The 17,415-nt window shown below is 39.6% G+C and overlaps 1 protein-coding gene across 6 annotated transcripts in view; it reads left to right on the top strand.

Moving 5' to 3' along the window:
* Nucleotides 1-17,415, top strand: part of LOC109485152 (contactin-2-like) — a 99,814-nt gene that overhangs the window by 12,436 nt on the left and 69,963 nt on the right. For 5 of the 6 annotated variants that reach the window (XM_019788584.1, XM_019788583.1, XM_019788585.1 and 2 more), the window contains exons 2-26: nt 205-353; nt 1,769-2,086; nt 2,561-2,656; nt 3,138-3,267; nt 3,951-4,051; nt 4,760-4,856; nt 5,538-5,746; nt 6,348-6,552; nt 6,968-7,032; nt 7,552-7,720; nt 8,107-8,234; nt 8,907-9,079; nt 9,735-9,855; nt 10,500-10,697; nt 11,239-11,379; nt 12,143-12,213; nt 12,675-12,909; nt 13,287-13,441; nt 14,093-14,119; nt 14,340-14,492; nt 15,058-15,148; nt 15,559-15,680; nt 16,093-16,153; nt 16,343-16,443; nt 16,991-17,159. In XM_019788584.1, the coding sequence (XP_019644143.1) occupies nt 269-353; nt 1,769-2,086; nt 2,561-2,656; nt 3,138-3,267; nt 3,951-4,051; nt 4,760-4,856; nt 5,538-5,746; nt 6,348-6,552; nt 6,968-7,032; nt 7,552-7,720; nt 8,107-8,234; nt 8,907-9,079; nt 9,735-9,855; nt 10,500-10,697; nt 11,239-11,379; nt 12,143-12,213; nt 12,675-12,909; nt 13,287-13,441; nt 14,093-14,119; nt 14,340-14,492; nt 15,058-15,148; nt 15,559-15,680; nt 16,093-16,153; nt 16,343-16,443; nt 16,991-17,159 (3,421 nt within the window). In that variant the 5' untranslated portion in view covers nt 205-268. The remainder of the gene's footprint in view (nt 1-204; nt 354-1,768; nt 2,087-2,560; nt 2,657-3,137; nt 3,268-3,950; nt 4,052-4,759; nt 4,857-5,537; nt 5,747-6,347; nt 6,553-6,967; nt 7,033-7,551; nt 7,721-8,106; nt 8,235-8,906; nt 9,080-9,734; nt 9,856-10,499; nt 10,698-11,238; nt 11,380-12,142; nt 12,214-12,674; nt 12,910-13,286; nt 13,442-14,092; nt 14,120-14,339; nt 14,493-15,057; nt 15,149-15,558; nt 15,681-16,092; nt 16,154-16,342; nt 16,444-16,990; nt 17,160-17,415) is intronic. The other variant, XM_019788589.1, reaches the window with a different exon arrangement.

Raw genomic sequence — 17,415 nt, 5'->3', positions numbered from 1 at the left:
ATTGATAGAAAAGAAGACAGGTTTCCATTGGCAAATCCTCTACAAATTTTGTTAAAACAACAATGCCCTTATAGTTGCTAAACTTAAGCATTTCTGGATTTAAATTAGATATTAAATATTGTTTAGTCCAGGAAGCTGAGTTTATGGATTGAAATTTTGAGGCTCACGTCAGATGTTAAAGATTTTTCTTTCTTTTTCTTTCAGGAAGATGAGTTTATGACCAACGTGGCAAGTCGTGAAAGGGTAACATCGTAGAGAACAGCAAAGCATGATGGGTAGTGTGGCGAGACTCCTGTGCATCGCGGTCATCTCAACTGCCATAGGTGTGGTGCTGATGCAGTCACAAGGCATTGGTAAGTGTCGGTAACAGTCCATGTTTCCTATGAATTAATTATTGTACATTTATGCTCTTACGAACTAAATACAGGTCATTGTGATAACGTTCTATGTACAGTGATACAATGTAAAAGTCTATCTTGCTACATCTATATCAAACTAATATGTACAGGATCAGATATGAATATGAATATCTAAAACTAGGAAACTTATCTTCAACTAGAAAGGCCAATATTTGCTTTGGAGCAAATACAGCGATGGGTTCACCACATTTTACGACATGGCAGGGAAAGAATGAGAAACACAAGGGAAAACAATGATTTACATTGATATAACTATAATATGAAGTAATATACAACTAAAACAACAGTTGGATAGCTATTCCCTACTTTATTTGTTAGGATTTATAATTGCATAATGCAAACTGTTGATTTTCAAAATAAAAAAAAAAAGTTCATGCCCCGCATTCCAATGCTGGAGCAGAAAAGCTTGAAATACCTACCAAAACACTTGAATACAGACATACTGTCAGTATGGAAATGCTCTGTGCAGGTGTTAATCAAGTTAAATCCCAACAGCCAATCAGCAAGAAATGCTCTGTGCAGGTGGAAATGCTCTGTGCAGGTGTTGATCAAGTTAAATCCCAACAGCCAATCAGCAAGAAGAATAGAGGAAAGCTGCATGCCTATTGGTTGATGCCCTGCATTCCATTGTGATGACTCATGCCCAAACGTGGTAAACAAGGCACACTAACACAGTAATACATTTGCTATAACACAGCCAAAAAACTCAAATAAAACCATTCTAAAAGCCTGTATCACAATAATTTAACGCCTAGGGGTATTTGCCCACTGTACCTCCATACCAAATTTCAGGACCTTGGGCCCTAAAATGAAGAAGCTGAATCCATTTAAAAAATGGCAGGAGAAGGAGAAGAAGAAGAAGAAGAAGAAACATCAGAAAAAGCAATATGGGTTCACCACCACTTCGTGGTGTGGTGAACCCATAATTATCGTATACAATTTAAGAGGATATTTCTCCGTGAGATACAGTCTATAATAAAATGTCACTCGTCTTCTTCTTCTATCTTCTGTTTAGCTGTGAGTTACTTTATTTCGCTATTGTTGTCAATGTATTTATGTTTTGTATTTTCCCCTGTATGTCGTAATGTCGAAATCTATAAAATGTTAACAACTTTCATACAAAAATTGTGTACGTTCCAAGTAGTTCAGCCAGGGAGGTTATTCTACAAATGTACCAAGCAATGGCGCAGTAGACTCTGAGGGGAATTATTGTCAGTGTTTGTTGGCTAGCTTGCACATTTAAGGAATGAAAGAGTTCTTACATAAAGTGGCGTACGACAGTCAACATGATAATCTTGCTTAACATGGTAATCTTGTCGATCAAAACAATGTGTTGTTTTTCCCCACAGAGTGGCTAGAAACTGCATGGGACCCGGTGATCTTCGAACAGCCCCACAACCCTACGGTGTATGACCCTGACAAGGCCTTGTCTGAGGGCATCAAATACGCCAACCTTACATGTAGAGCCATCGGTAGACCGTACCCAAAATATACATGGACAAAAGACAATACAGAAGTAGACCTGGCATCGGGGAAATACACCATAGCAGGCGGCTTCCTGATCATCTACAACCCGCGGTACCCGGACGATGAGGGGGTGTACCAGTGTATCGCCTATAACGAACATGGGGCAGACGTCAGTGTCCCTGCTAACTTCAGGATGGCACGTGAGTTGTACATTTATACTATTCTTCTTTTAACTTCCCAAAACCCACAAATTTTGGAAAAGGTGGGACATTACGTCTTCCATGGTTTACAGAAGAGAAGTCAAACCCTTCAGACATAGTTTTAGACATAGTTATAGTTCTAGACAGCTACCTTTATCATGTAGACTTTAGTTATTTTATACTCTATTTCATTGTTCTTTTATGTTTTGTAATTTGCAATTGGCCCCCGGACATGAACCAATCACTTCACAACGTGATATCGCGAGAGTTACGGTTTACAAACACGTGACCTTATTCAAACGAGACTTTACTGATACGTGACGTAAGCAATTGATCAAAAGTGCCAGGGAGTTTATATCGTCCACCATCTCTATTAAGTGAAGGCTGAAGTGCTCTGATATATATGGCCTCCTTAATGCCTCTTAAATACATAATTTCTTTCGAAAACTAAGATTTATTTCTTCTTCATTGAAGACGTCGGAGCATTTGACAAAACTGCCCGCTCTCCGGTGACTGTGACGGAAGGAAGAGGATTCAAACTTGAGTGTGGAGGTCCTGATGCTTACCCTGGTAAGTAAGATGAGTAAAAAATGTCCCTTAAATGAAAGATTGAAAGGTGATTTGTATCTAAGCTGAAAAAACAAAGGTGGATCATTAAACATTTTCCGATGTAAACATAACTTTGGTAGCATGATCTGATGTAAATTGACACACCAGTTGTATTTAGAACAACTTGTTTGCCCTTTTTCTCCACAATTTTGTTTTCATACTCCTGACTTGGAAATTGAAAGTGATTTTGTGGGGTCGTGTGACGTAACGGTAGAATGTTCGTCTCAAAACCAAGGTGTCCCGGGTTCGAACCATGCCACCGACCTTGTGCCTTTTACACTCAGGTGAAAATGACTATTGTATCGTCACTTTGTGGCGGCATAAAACTAAGTTGAAAAAAAGTGCCGAGTGTGCAATCACCACGTCTTGTGATTACTCAATAAAGAAAAGAAACTACCCTAATGATACATGTATTCTAAACAAATCTGTCACTAATTTACAGCACTGCACTACGGATGGTATAAGGGCGTCGTTGCCAACAGGATCATTCCAAACGAACGGATATACATCTCCCACCAAAACGGAGACCTGTACTTTAAATACTCCAGGGTCAGTGATACCGGGAACTACAGGTGAGAGAACTAGAGCTGTCATGCTTTTCATCAAACATTCTTACAAGTATTTTGTTCGTTTACAGAGATGGGTCTCTCTATTCAGGTTGATTCAGTTGCATATGCTTAATATGTACTTCAAGGCCTTCAAGGACCTTTCACCGACTTTGCCCCGAACACCAGCCGATCACGTTCGGGGACAGTTTGACCAGATTTAGGCCATGTCTACCTTTACGCACGAATCGAAACGAATATGACTTAAATGTGAGTCAAATGTGACCACCAGATACACCCGAAAACTGCTTACTTACTGCAGATGCTTGGCTGGTATTCTGTTGACTTACAGTCCAACACCAGCCAACTATGGCCGAACCTCCGTACCAACCCTGTAATGTTATAAATATTTTCAAACATTCGGGTGGTGCAGTCGAATAATAGTAGCCGACCTCGCCGAGCAATAGCCGAATTTTGCTCCAACCTACTCCCAGTCATGATTGTGGGACGTTCGGCTAGTGCTAGGGAGGCCAAATTCGTGAAAGTGTGACAAGGGGATTCATGTTACGTTTTTTTGTTATTTATTTATTTTTATTTATTCGTTCGGCTATAAAAAGACAAAGTGTACAGCCAGGGCAGCCCACCTAGCCAGGCGGTTATTATTTAGGGCTTGCCCTGCTGACAAGACAAACGTTTTTTTTTTGTTGTAGATGCTTCGTCCAGAATCAACTATCGACTGACTTCTTTGGAGACATAGACAACAGGTCCAGCCCTGCGATCGCAGTCACCGTCAATCGGGATCTCAATCCTCGTAAGTAGAATCTTCTTTGTCCCAAGTCTGTAACAGGAAACAATACTATTGTCCTCAATATTTTCAGTCTAGAATTTAGTCAAGAGATGTATGTCTGAAGTACACATTGGCCATGTATTTGTACGTTGCCTTTTATGTTTACAGTCAGAGCTTCACTATTGTACTTGTACACCTTATGAGTTATGTTTTTAAAGTAAGACGCTCTTTTTAATGTACCATTAACGATTTTATAATTATAATGTATATAATGTATCTTATAATGTATAATGTTTTTTTAAAACATTATACATTATAAGATACATTATACACATTATAATTATAAAATTTAAAAATGAATGTACAATAGACTCAGCCTGATGCTGTGAAGTCGGTTGAAAATAAAACCATTTGGTTGATTGATTGATTGGTACCAAAGTTCGGTTGACATTTATTGTACAAAGTGGGCAATTAACTACATATCCTCACCATAGTCTGATTTATATGAATGCAACAATAAAAACTCTAAAAACCATCAATACATAAAGACAAACGTAGATATCGTGTTGACATGATGTACGTGTCCAGCTTTACACAATCAATTGATACTTAACACCGAAACATAAACATATCATGGAAAAACAACAAACAATAGAAAAATCGTAAACACATCCATCTTCAAAGGTTTGTCCTTTGTTACATCAATTGATGGTTTGTTTCTTTGTCCTTCAGCTATCAAGCCCAGAGAACCCGTTATCATGCTCAATCCAGCCGACATCGTTCCAATCGAAGGATATACTGCGGAGTTAGAGTGTTTCGACGACGCATAGTGAGTACAGCGTACCATCATTTCTATAGTCAGAGACCCTACTATCATTGCTATAGTCAGAGACCGTACTATCATTTCTATAGTCAGAGACCCTACTATCATTGCTATAGTCAGAGACCGTACTATCATTTCTATAGTCAGAGACCCTACTATCATTGCTATAGTCAGAGACCGTACTATCATTGCTATAGTCAGAAACCGTACTATCATTGCTATAGTCAGAGACCATACTATCATTGCTATAGTCAGAGACCCTACTATCATTGCTATAGTCAGAGACCGTACTATCATTGCTATAGTCAGAGACCGTACTATCATTACTATAGTCAGAGACCGTACTAGCATTCCTATAGTCAGAGACCGTACTATCATTGCTATAGTCAGAGGCCGTACTATCATTGCTATAGTCAGAGACCGTACTATCATTGCTATAGTCAGAGACCATACTATCATTGCTATAGTCAGAGGCCGTACTATCATTGCTATAGTCAGAGACCGTACTATCATTGCTATATTTAGAGACCATACTATAATTGCTATAGTCAGAGACCATACTACAGTATCATTGCTATACTATCAGACATGGCACTTTTTGTGGTATGTCAATGTTATATTCTAGGGTGTACGATTGTCAAATGTAGGCCATACAGCCTGAAAATACACATTCTATCATGATTTCAGCCCGGCATCAGATATCCGATGGAAACGACTAGACAGGCCAGCACGAGAAGGAGGGGTAGAAATCCAGTTCCCGGCTAGGGCCCGGTTCAACTCCCACTCTCACGCCCTCATCATCCCGGAAGCTAGCGAAGAGGACGGCGGGATCTTCCAGTGTACCGCTAGTAACGAGAAGGGATCAGTCTCACATGAGGGCAAGATCGAAGTCAAAGGTAGGAAAATCCATCTGTTTGAAGCGACACATTTTGTCAACGATCATCTTTTGAACTGTGTTCTCTACCAAGTTTGGTTGAACCTACTTCGAAGGATGGTTCTGTACATGACTTCAATGAAAAGATGCCACAAGGGCAAGAAAATGTCTATAACTTACTTTGATCCAGCTGAAAGAGTTAATTCTATAATTGAATGTAAAATGAATTGGTACGGGTAAAATGCATAATCTTGTCCCAGCGTTAGTGTAGTTACCAAAATGATAATCATGCTCATGATTATACTAATATAAGGAAAATGATATACTGATATGGAAAAAAATCCAGAACCATGCATGTACATCGTACACAGCATGGTATTAGTACGTTGAGAACAAAGATGGCGGACTGACCTTGAGATCTCGTACCCAGGGTCATGTGAATCGGTCAACCCCATTGGACCAATTCATGATAACCCTGGGTGTGAGTCCTGGGTCACCGAAGGTCATTTGAAAAGCGGGTAGTGTTTCTGATATTGATTGGAAATGGAGCCCTCTGATTGGTCGGCGTCTTCTGGCTATGTGATAATGCAAAATAATGACGATGTATTTTTTTGCACACACAGTTCCACCCAAGCCGTTGGTAAGGGACTCAGAAAAGCCCCTTCTTGTCGGAGGCACGGAGGTTTTCTCCTGTGAATCGGAGGGGAGTGAACCCCTGGTGTACAGTTGGTACTTCGGGAGGGACAAGATAGTGACTGACAACGTCAAGTACATCGTAGCCACTGACAAGCTGACTGTCAAGAATCTAGATCTGAACGACGAAGGGAGGTAAGTTGTACCAAATGTTGTTCTCTTTTTTCGCTCGCAAAGGTACATGTACCTAAACTTGGCATGACTGGATTGAATCTTACTTATTACTTCTTTGTTAACATTCCGCAATTCTTGTTAAAAGGGCTAGATGGTACAAAGGCATACAGGTTTGTACTACAGTCTTGAGATTATGATATGTCCTATGCTAATAAAGGAGTTGTTATTAACCTACACATTGTACATGTAGGGCATTATCTACAAAATATGGTTGAATGTTAAAACTTTCACCATTAATTTTCAAAGCACATTCTGATACCAAAGTACATAGTCTTTTGTACGGTAGATTAGTCAGATATAGCAGTAAGTGCCATACGTTGTATCTAGTACAGTTGTCGTACAATAAAGTGTGCTGTTGTTATTCTTTTTTTTACAGTTACCGATGCATTATTACAAACGACTGGGGAGTGAACGCCACAGAAATCCGCCTCACTGTGCGAGGTATGTGTTGCTACTACTGCCTCTACTACTACTACTACCACTCCTTCTCCTTCTACTACAACTACTGCTACTTCCACTACTACTACTACTACCACTCCTTCTCCTCCTATATACTACAACTACAACTACTGCTACTACCACTACTACTACTACTACGTCTGCTAATACTATCGCCACTACTACTACTACTACTACTGCTATTACTACTACTACTACTACTACTGCTACTGCTACAACTCCTGCTACTACCACCACTACTACTTCTATTACTACTTTTACTAATACTACAACCACTACTACTACTACTACTGCTGCTGCTGCTGCTGCTGCTACTACTACTACTACTACTACTACTACTACTACTACTACTACTACTACTACTACTACTACTACTACTACTACTACTACTACAACTAGCACTACTACTTTCTTCTATCTACATAGATATACCCATCGACTATCAACTTTGTCTCCTAAAGCCAATTTGAAGCATTCTTTACTGTTCACATTTTTATACAGTACCGAATATCAAAAAACCAATCGGTCAACAGAACGGAATGGAAGGGTCCGATATAATCATGAAGTTGGAGTGGGAGGCGGCCCCGGCTCCTACCATGGACTGGATCAAGCAAAGCGAGGTCATCGCAAGTATGACTCCGGAAGGAGTTATAACGACAAGTAGTTCAAAGTAAGTTGCTCTCCATACACACTGCTGTAGTTTCATACCTCGGTGGTCACACCCTCCACTATGTATTGTTTTCATTGTACTAGTCTTTCTTCAAACACAAATGGTACACAGGATCAAATCTTTAGCGACCACTGTCGTCTTCATCAGGACCAATCACTTCGAAACGTAATCTCGCGAGAGTTACAAACACGTGACCGTAGTCACACGAGACTTTGCAGATACATGACGTCAGCAATTGACCAAACGTGCCAGGGAGTTTATATCGTCCACCGTCTCTGTTTAGTGATGACCTGAGTGCCCTGATAAATATATGACCTCCTTTGCACTTCTTTGATGGCAAGGCTGTACGTTTGATTTCAATCTCTCCCTTTCTTCCCTTTCCACAGGTACAACATAACGAAAGAGGGCTATCTGATCATCAGAAACCTGGCTCCAGAAGACGCAGGAAGTTACAGCTTCCGAATCCAAAACGTATATGGCAGTGTAGATACCGCCGGAAGACTATACATCGCCCGTAAGTTAATTCTGCACGTTATTATGGCTTCACGCCATTTTTGGTATGGGGGATGTGGTGAAGCCATTTGCTACATTTTCTCTCGAGCAAATGTCGGCCTTTCTTGTTATTTAGCACTAGTATTAGTAGAGATGCTAGTTGCAAATGAAAAACCAAGACTGCAGCATAGCGTACTGTGGAGAAGCAAGGGAATTGCGACAGAATCTAAGAGTGAATGCGTTGTATTTTTGGCATGAACACAATATATTGTTATTTATTTATGAAAGTGTGTGTTCAACACACACAGCCAGGGCATGCACCCCAACTAGTCTGTTGCTATTAGGGCATGTCCTACTGACAAGACTTGAACACAATCGTGACGTAGAGAAACGAAACATATATAAGAGTATTGGAAGTACTAATAGTCTCATCGGTAAATTCTTCCACACAAGCAAACCTCAGACAAAACACAAAATCCAATATTTAAGCACATCTTAAAGTATGCATGAAGGTACAGGTTGGGTAAAGGAAGAAACGCAAATTTACAAATTGTTTAAGGCGTGTTTAAAGAACGATTTTTTGTAGTGCTGTTAAGAATACAACTTCATCAGATGTGCAAAATTCAGTGTTTTGCATTACAGAGCATAAAATCTGATATTGTCTGAAAAAAAAACAACTGATTTTTTGTTCCAGAGCAATCGCGCATCATACAAGGCCGTGGACCCACAGATGTCAACATGGAACAAGGAGGTACTGTAACCATCCCGTGTGAAGGACAGATAGACTCCCTACTGGAAAGTGTCAACACTTGGTATGTGGACGGCAGGAGAATCGACTTCGAGAAGGAATCTTTCAACTACAAGAGGGTAGGTGGTGATTTTGCCATACTCGCCAAACCATGCGTTTAAAGGCATCCGATGCAATTCCAGAGCAGCAAAACTGGATTTTCTGTCATTATTTTGGTGTAGTAACTTGAATCAATCTTATCCCATAACATACTGATATCTGTGAGGCTGTTTTTAGCAATTTATGGGTAGCTTGTTTTGGGGACGATTCCAAACGCTTCAAGTATGAAATTATGACGAAAATGTGCTCAGAAATGAATGTCAATATCAGACAGATTTCCTCCTTCAGAATATTCTTTCCTTCTTTCTTTCTTTTTTCTTTCTTTCTTTCTTTCTTTCTTTCTTTCTTTCTTTCTTTCTTTCTTTTCTTTCTTTCTTTCTTTATTGGCAATGACAACAGGTCAAGACACAGGTTATCAAGGCAGTGGTGACAGGTATTAGATAACCCACATATACAAACGTGGAGACAAACATGAAATAAGAAATCTACTATAATTATTTTGTTAACACGGCTAACGTTTTGCTACCCTGAAATTGCATCGGATGCCTTTAAAGGATTTGAGACATTTCCTTTTGCATCAAATGTTGTTTGAACTTCGAATGTGTAAATTGTTCAACTAATAAATAACTATTAAATTGATGCATGTATCACTTGCCTGCTGAATCTGTCTTGTAGGGTCCTAAAGGAGAACTGATCATTATGAACGCAAACGTGATGATGCACGATGGAGTCTACACATGCGGACTGGACACCTCTTCGGATGAACAGTCTGCAACTGCCAGAGTGCGAATCAAAGGTATGATGAAATCGCTTTTGTTTGTTTGTTTGTTTATTTCATCCCGGAAAACGTATCACCTACTGGCAGTTTTTCAATATGCCCAGGTCGGGGTGGGGGGCAAACTTAAAACAGTAACATAAAATAGAATAAAAAATAACAAGAGATAACTAAATGTTCATACATAACATAAGTCGATACAAAAGCAAGGTAACTTAGAAATAATATACCCCATACTAAGCAAACATTAGTGTGTGAGCACAAGAAAATGAAATCAGGATGTGAATTTTCATATAATTGATTGAAAAGTGTTAGAGTTCTGACTGATTTCACATGATGTTGTAGTGTGTAAATGTCAAAGCTTTTAAAACATATTTTGTACTTTATTGAAAGGAATGTCAAGATTATTGTCTTACAAATCAATTTTAACCTCTTGCCTCAGATGATTTCGTATTCATCTATATTCAATATATGATCCCATACTGATCTTAAATGTAATATCCTAATAAAATAACTATTCTAAAAAATTCAATTAAAATTGGAAAGACAATATGGTATCGACAGAATAGTTTCTGGTACTGTCCAAAACGTGCAAACAATACACCTACCTATACAAAAGACGTTCATTATAACCCTAATAATATGCCACATTTTTGCACCCTCAGGTGTGAGCGAAGCGCCAGTCGGCGTGAAGTTTGAGAATGTGGGGTCCAACACCGCTACTCTCCGCTTCACTCAAGCCAACACCAACGGAGACAACTGTAAGGAGTACGTGGTGGAGGCGCAGACAGAGTTCGATGACATTTTCTTCACGGACAGACTGTGGACACAGGTTTGGCGGGGTTCACCAAACTCCCTCAGAAGTGAGTACGCTCGTTAAAAGTAAGACAGCAATGGGGTAGCATGGTCGTACTGCGTTGTTTCTGTCCTCTGTGTTCGAAGCTTATAAATTCTGCAATATAGGGTAGATATTGACGAAATTCTACCTCTAAATATGTCATGCGGCATGCGAAAATTTCTAGATCTGTGCATTGCTTTATTACTTGAACCTGTTTATAGTGTCAATGGCAATGAGCAAGAGAATACATATCTAACAGGAAAGGCCGTACGTACGAAAGTTGAGCTAGTCGTACTACAGTGTGATATTGATTCTACTGAATAAAGAGACTTTTTTCTACACAACCCAGTGTTTTACTCAGCCGAAATTTTGGTTACCGTCTGTCACCTTCCTCAGGGCAGTTCTGACTGGTTCACATTGCACAGCAGCACATGTGTCGCTGCTATAGATGTATTCCCAAAGTATCTATTTATTCAATGACTTACCAACCTGATGAAACTATTCACGAATATGTATTAATTTACCTTTGATTTGACTACATTGATGGGGTTATTGTTTCCAATTAGATGCCCGGAATGGAGGCAGGACTCTCACCCTGAACAACCTGAAGCCGAACACCGAGTACAGTTTCCGTGTCATGTGTATGAACTCATACGGTATGGGTGAACCGAGCTTCCCGACCGAAAGGAACAGGACCTTGCCAGGAGGTATGGATTAGAAAAAAGTTTTTATGCTGAGGCCACATTTCCAAACCGGGACCCGGCCGGGCAGTCTTATTGAACGAAAAGTCCGATATAAAAGATAATAAACACAGAAAAGTTTTTGATAATAATCATGGGCACTATTTCTGTATATTGAATTTCTGATATGAATTGTTAGTTTTTCGTTCATACCAACAGCCCGGCCGGGCCCCGGTTTGGAAATGTGACCTAGGCATTAAATGGTACACTTGGCTTACGTGTAGGTGTACTCCTTAATCTCTTATTCAGCATTAGCTCTTCTCTGAGTTACATCAGAAAATGCTTGGCCTTGATGCCGAGCTACCCGACAGAAAGGAATAGTGCCTTTATACCAGTAGGTATAAAGGTACAAATGACGACCTTTATTGCACATTTTGCCACACTGGGCTAAGTACAGGTCACAACAAAACATGATGAACAGATACAAAGTAAAACTATAATTTAGATAATTATCATTAGCAAATGAACACTCGGCATACGCGTAGATGTGCTCCTGTATCTCATGTCGAACATTCTCATCAGTGATATCTTGATGTTGCCTCGGTCTATCAATCTAGAGCATCAGTTAAGTTTTGTTGGTCTAAATGTGACAAAGACTTAACACTAGTGTAGGACGAAAGTCTTATATGTGTAAGGAATTGGCAGACAATGGTTTGGTTGTGTATCTGTACTACGATATACATTCATTGGGTGTTATATGGATATTAAAGATACACATGTTTCCTTACAGCTCCATCTCGAGCACCAGGAAAGCTGGGTTACGGCAATGGCATGGAAGGAGATGTGCTGATGAGCTGGGAGGTACGTGTGTGTCTGTTGTCGTATCAAAAATACCTTGATAATGATATATTTGGGAGGGACAGGTATACATACTCCGTTAATAATTTGTTTAGGTTGGTGAATTATATAGAATAGCAACGAAAGTTCTTTGTTCACATTTATTTGTTAAACAAGAGCCAACGTTGCGATAACCGTCTGTCACCTTCATCAGGGCAATTATGACTGGTTCGCTGTTCATTGAAGCTATGCGTGTTACCACTAAAACTATTCGTACATATTGGTGTTAGTGACGACAGTTCTTTTCATGATATCTTGAAATATTCTTATAAAATGATTTAGCGAGCAACCTTCCAATGGGATTTGTATTTTCTAAAGTCTGATCTAAAGACATTGATTCAAATAAAGACAAAGACATACCATTCATCGTCACTGAATGACAATCAAGGTATGCTTGAATAAAATTCAAATCTTCTGTCCCGTAGCCACTCCAAGAGTCCGACTGGGGAGCAGACACGATTGGTTACCGTGTGCGGTACCGCAGACAGGGGACCGGGGGGAGTTTCAAGACGGTCTACATCGACAACCCTGAGGCCGCAGCCTACGCACACACCCAGCCTCCAGCACCCATCAACGTGCCGTACGAGTGTAAGATCGCGGCTTACAATAACTACAGTGTCGGACCGGAGGCCTCGTGGATCGCCTATTCATCTTCAGGACGTGAGTATATACATACATTACAATACATAAGAATACTTAGTCTTTCCGTCCAAGTGTTGAGTATACTGTTCGATGTACGTCAGGGTTCACAGTTCAAAAATCAAATGCAACGGATTTGTAGAGACTGTATGCTACAGACAAACATGACAATATCTTTGAAGTAATAACGTCCACGATGAAAAAAAAGATAAGTACATTTTAATTAAAAGATTGCTTTGTGGTTAAAAAATATATTGAAGATATTGTAAGCCACGCATGCCCTCATACAAGTTTAAGAACGATGTTTACCATAACACCATTTTTGTATATATGCTACGAAATTTTCGCTTGAAGTTCACTCTAACACGAGATCACTGTACGTGCCATTTTATCCCCAGTACCGGACTATCCGAGAAACCTTGTAATCATAGACGCAATGAACGACACCGTGACCATGCAGTGGGATAAAATCCCGAACTTCAACGGCCCGATCCCGTTCTGGGGTGTCCGGTACTGGAGAGAACAAGATCGCCCAAGGGCCGCTCGTCGAGCCGTAAGTCTAAAAAATCACTATCAACACCTTAAATCCTCTCTCTGCTACTCACCCTGTAACCAAGGAACTTTCATGTGATGAAAGCTCCTTGCTGTAACCAATAAAGAGTTGATAGGCAAACAGCTACTTTAGTGTAGTACTCGTACGGGTGCTAAATTAGTAAATGTTCAAGGCATTTTGTATCATATCTATATCTATCCATCTACATCTATATGTCTACCTTTCGGTCTATCTGTCTGTCTGTGTGTCTCATATGACATATAACTGTCTGACAACAGTAGACAATGACAATGATGTTTATTGCATATTCATGCCCTTCCGGGCTAAATGCATTGGATGACATAACATATTGGATGATACTAGTTACTAGTACATAGGGAATTTTATAAGAAGAAAAACAAAACAAAACAAAACAAAACAAACAGCTACTGTATACTATAATTCATCTAACTCTAAAGCTTACAATAGCTTACTAGTTTCTTCTCTCCTCTTGAGACATGCGTACACGAATTCACAGAGTTTCTCAATCACCAGGTGTTTAGACGATGACATTATGTATGTGAACAGTTCGTAGTTTGTTAACTTTGTAAATCTCTGCCCAATCACAGTAACCGAATTTCTTTTTCTTTTTCACGTCCTATTACGACACAGAAACGTGCTCTCTGGTGGGATACTTGGGTAAGTAATATATATTGTTTTATATTATTGTATTATATTATGTTATATTATAAAGTGTCCCTTAGCTGTTTTAAACCATGTTAAAATGTCATTTTTATGATACTCCGCGAAAGAGCTCCATAAAAGGAGTACTGTGGTCAGTTGTATCCGTACGTTCGTAGCTGTAACTTACTACTTTTGCTGCATTGGTAATTAATTTGTGGGAACGTCTTTTCCATAGCTCCGTTACATCCCAGAGGAAGAGGAGGAGGATGAAACTGGGTTCAAGTACGCCCGTCTCTATGACGACGGTATCACGAAGGTACCAGGACCTTCCAACAAGGAGACCTACATACTCCGTCAACTTCAGCCGAGCACGCTTTATAACTTCCAGGTTAGCCCCAAACTTCCCACTACAAAAAGTCCGTTATTCAAGCACACCTTAAGGCATAATGCGTAAAGTTTCGGTTTCTTCTATTACCTGTACCTTTACGTATGGTTAAATATCTGCTTAAAGATAGGTTCATTGATGATCCCTTTATGACGTCCGTAAGTCGATGCTGTGGTCTTTTAAAAATAGTCTTTATTAGTATTTTCCAATACAAAATTTAACGAAGACATATGAACACAGAAGAAATGTGAAAACCAGAAATGTCTAACAATGCCTAGTCTTTGGCTAATTGTTGCAATCTTTGTGAACTTTGCACTGTCTAAATTCCCCACCCTCTCTAGTTAGCTAACTCCAAAACGGGGAAGCTTAAACGGCAGAAAATTAAGAACAAAGGACAACTTCACGCAGTTCAGAATTTCTAGATTTAAGAATAATACTTTGCCTTTTTTTATTTATTTCTTCATTCATTCATTTTTTTAGTTAGTTACTGGATGGATATTATAAGCAAGAAATGCTGTTTGTTGTACAAATGTATCATACCCAACACATTGCTCTTTGTCGTGTGCAGGTGCGAGCCTACAGCCATCCGTACTTCGGTGAATACAGCAACATCACCCGAGCAACAACAATGGGAACGATAAACCCATGGCTCGTCGGACGTAAGTTAACACATCCAATGCAATTTATGGCCAACAAGATTTCCAAAGCCAATTTTCTGTCCATTATTGCAATGTAATAAGTTGAATCAAACTTATCCCATAGCATACTGATATCTGTGAGGTACAACTGCAATGTCACTGATGGAAAATGGTTGCTTGTTTTGTATCGTAGGCTAGTTCTAGCTATTTCTGGGTGTACCCCAAAAATAAAGAGATGCCTCACGGAGCTCGTTTTTTTTTTCTATTTCAAGTATGAAATGATTACAAAAATGTGATACGAAATGGAAGTACATGTAAGTATCCATATTAGATAGAATTTCTGTCTGCACAGATACAAAAACAGATATAGGTGTTTCCTCACAGTCTTTGATTAGCAAAGACCTTTACACTTACCGTTTTGCCCCCAACAGTGCAGGGCAGCTGGTGGATGCCGATGCTGTTCTGGTTCCTGGTAGCGCTGCTGATCGCGCTATTGCTGACACTGTGCTGTTGCTGCTGTCTCTGGTGCAAGAGAAGGCGGAGGCGTAGACCGGTGAGCTCTTCTAGATAGAACCTATACCGTAGACTGTGCTTCGAAGAAATGGTCAGATGTTGAATGTATACGTATGCTGTTAACAGACACAAAATAATACCATCTACCGTTAGATAAATTCAACTTCTCGCTTTTCAGTTACAGTAGAGATAAAAGAGCAGCTATGATATGTTTTTCGATTTTAGGTTTGTCTATAGTTGCATTAGAAACATGCATTTTGTTACAGTGCTAAAGTGTATGAAATAGGGAAATTGGTTTGGTTATTGCTAATATGTTTATAGCAAGTATAGTGTGCGTCTACGTTAAGAGATTTCGTTGCTGAAGTATGTTTTTACTTGCATGCAGTGTCCTATGTTTTTAAAACGGGCTGACCAGTTGCACTTTTTTCATTTTGACGAACGTTTCTTTGCAGAAAAGCGAAGCCTTTACTATGTACGAGAGGAACGGTAGACCGTCGAACTTTGGTGTAGATGGTAAGTACAAGACTATCTACTATTTGTATACAATCGCTGGTATCTAACTGATACTAACATTTAATAATTTTGTTTATTACTTCGTCGCCATTTGAGACATTTATTTTCTTTTTCAATATATTTTTGGGGTTCGTTTAGACACGTTCTACATGTACGTCTCTTTTCTAAACTGCAGATCTTATGTTTCAGTTATGACACCCTATCACAAAGGGCGACTTAAGAAACTACGGGACACTATCATCCGATACGTCAGCCCGGACCCTGTGGCTGATCATCTGGTAGAAAGAGAGGTAAGTTCAAGCGTTTTTAAACAGATTTAGAGGTTTCGTCGATGAAGGTTAGACATCCAGGTAATGAGATACACAAGGAATTGTTGCTCAAGCAACTGGTTAATTTTGAAAACCGTCGCGGTAACTCTCGCGGGTTCACTCTGGGAAGTGATTGGTCATTCATTATCCTGAAGAAGTTAACATTGGCCGTTGAAAATTTGACACTTGTGTTGGCATAAAGTTTAACACTGTGCTGTGAAATATGATATCTAAATACTGATCCTTTGATGTTTCAGCTGATGTATCCATTGTCGTGATATGTTTTTGTGTTGGATTCTACCGATATTGATGCAGATATATGTAAAATTTTATGATAACTTTATCTAATTGTAATAATGCGGTGTATGTTGTAAATAATCGACATATTTCATGCACTTGACTGTGACATGCCGGTCGATATTCAATAAATCTGAATATGATGATGATGAATATCATAAACCCTTCGTTAGTAAGCGAGATGTTTCATTTTCACAGTCCAACGTATTAAAAAAATACCTTGTTGCCTCAGGTCCTACCACAGGCAATGGCAGGCCAGATCAAGCAGATTGAGGAACCAGATTTGGCCAATGAGAGGCTCCTGGACATTCTGCCGAACCGTCCCGACCACGCCTTCGACCATTTCTGCGATGGAGTCCGCCCTGAACATCCCTGGCTGTCTGATCTACTGGAGGAGGAAGGTACGGTCGTTTGACTTCAGTTCGGCATTATAGCGTTGAAGATGCAGTTTTTAGGGCTTTAATTTTTTCTAATTCAATATTCCAGACACGTATCTACATACTAGGTTGAAACAACTCTACCTCAATGTATATCGACACTCATGGTGTGACAGAAAACGGTTACTGCTTTTGGGGTACCACCCAGAAAATGAAGGACTCATCTTAGAGGTTATTTCTGTGCTGAATGTGTATGTGCTGTATGACATACTGATGCAAA

This window comes from Branchiostoma belcheri, unplaced genomic scaffold (genome assembly GCF_001625305.1).
Source record: "Branchiostoma belcheri isolate BF01 breed outbred unplaced genomic scaffold, Haploidv18h27 scaffold73, whole genome shotgun sequence".
NCBI classification, from domain to species: Eukaryota; Metazoa; Chordata; class Leptocardii; order Amphioxiformes; family Branchiostomatidae; genus Branchiostoma; species Branchiostoma belcheri.
Note: the sequence above shows the minus strand (reverse complement) of the source record. Positions and strands in the feature narration are given on the sequence as shown.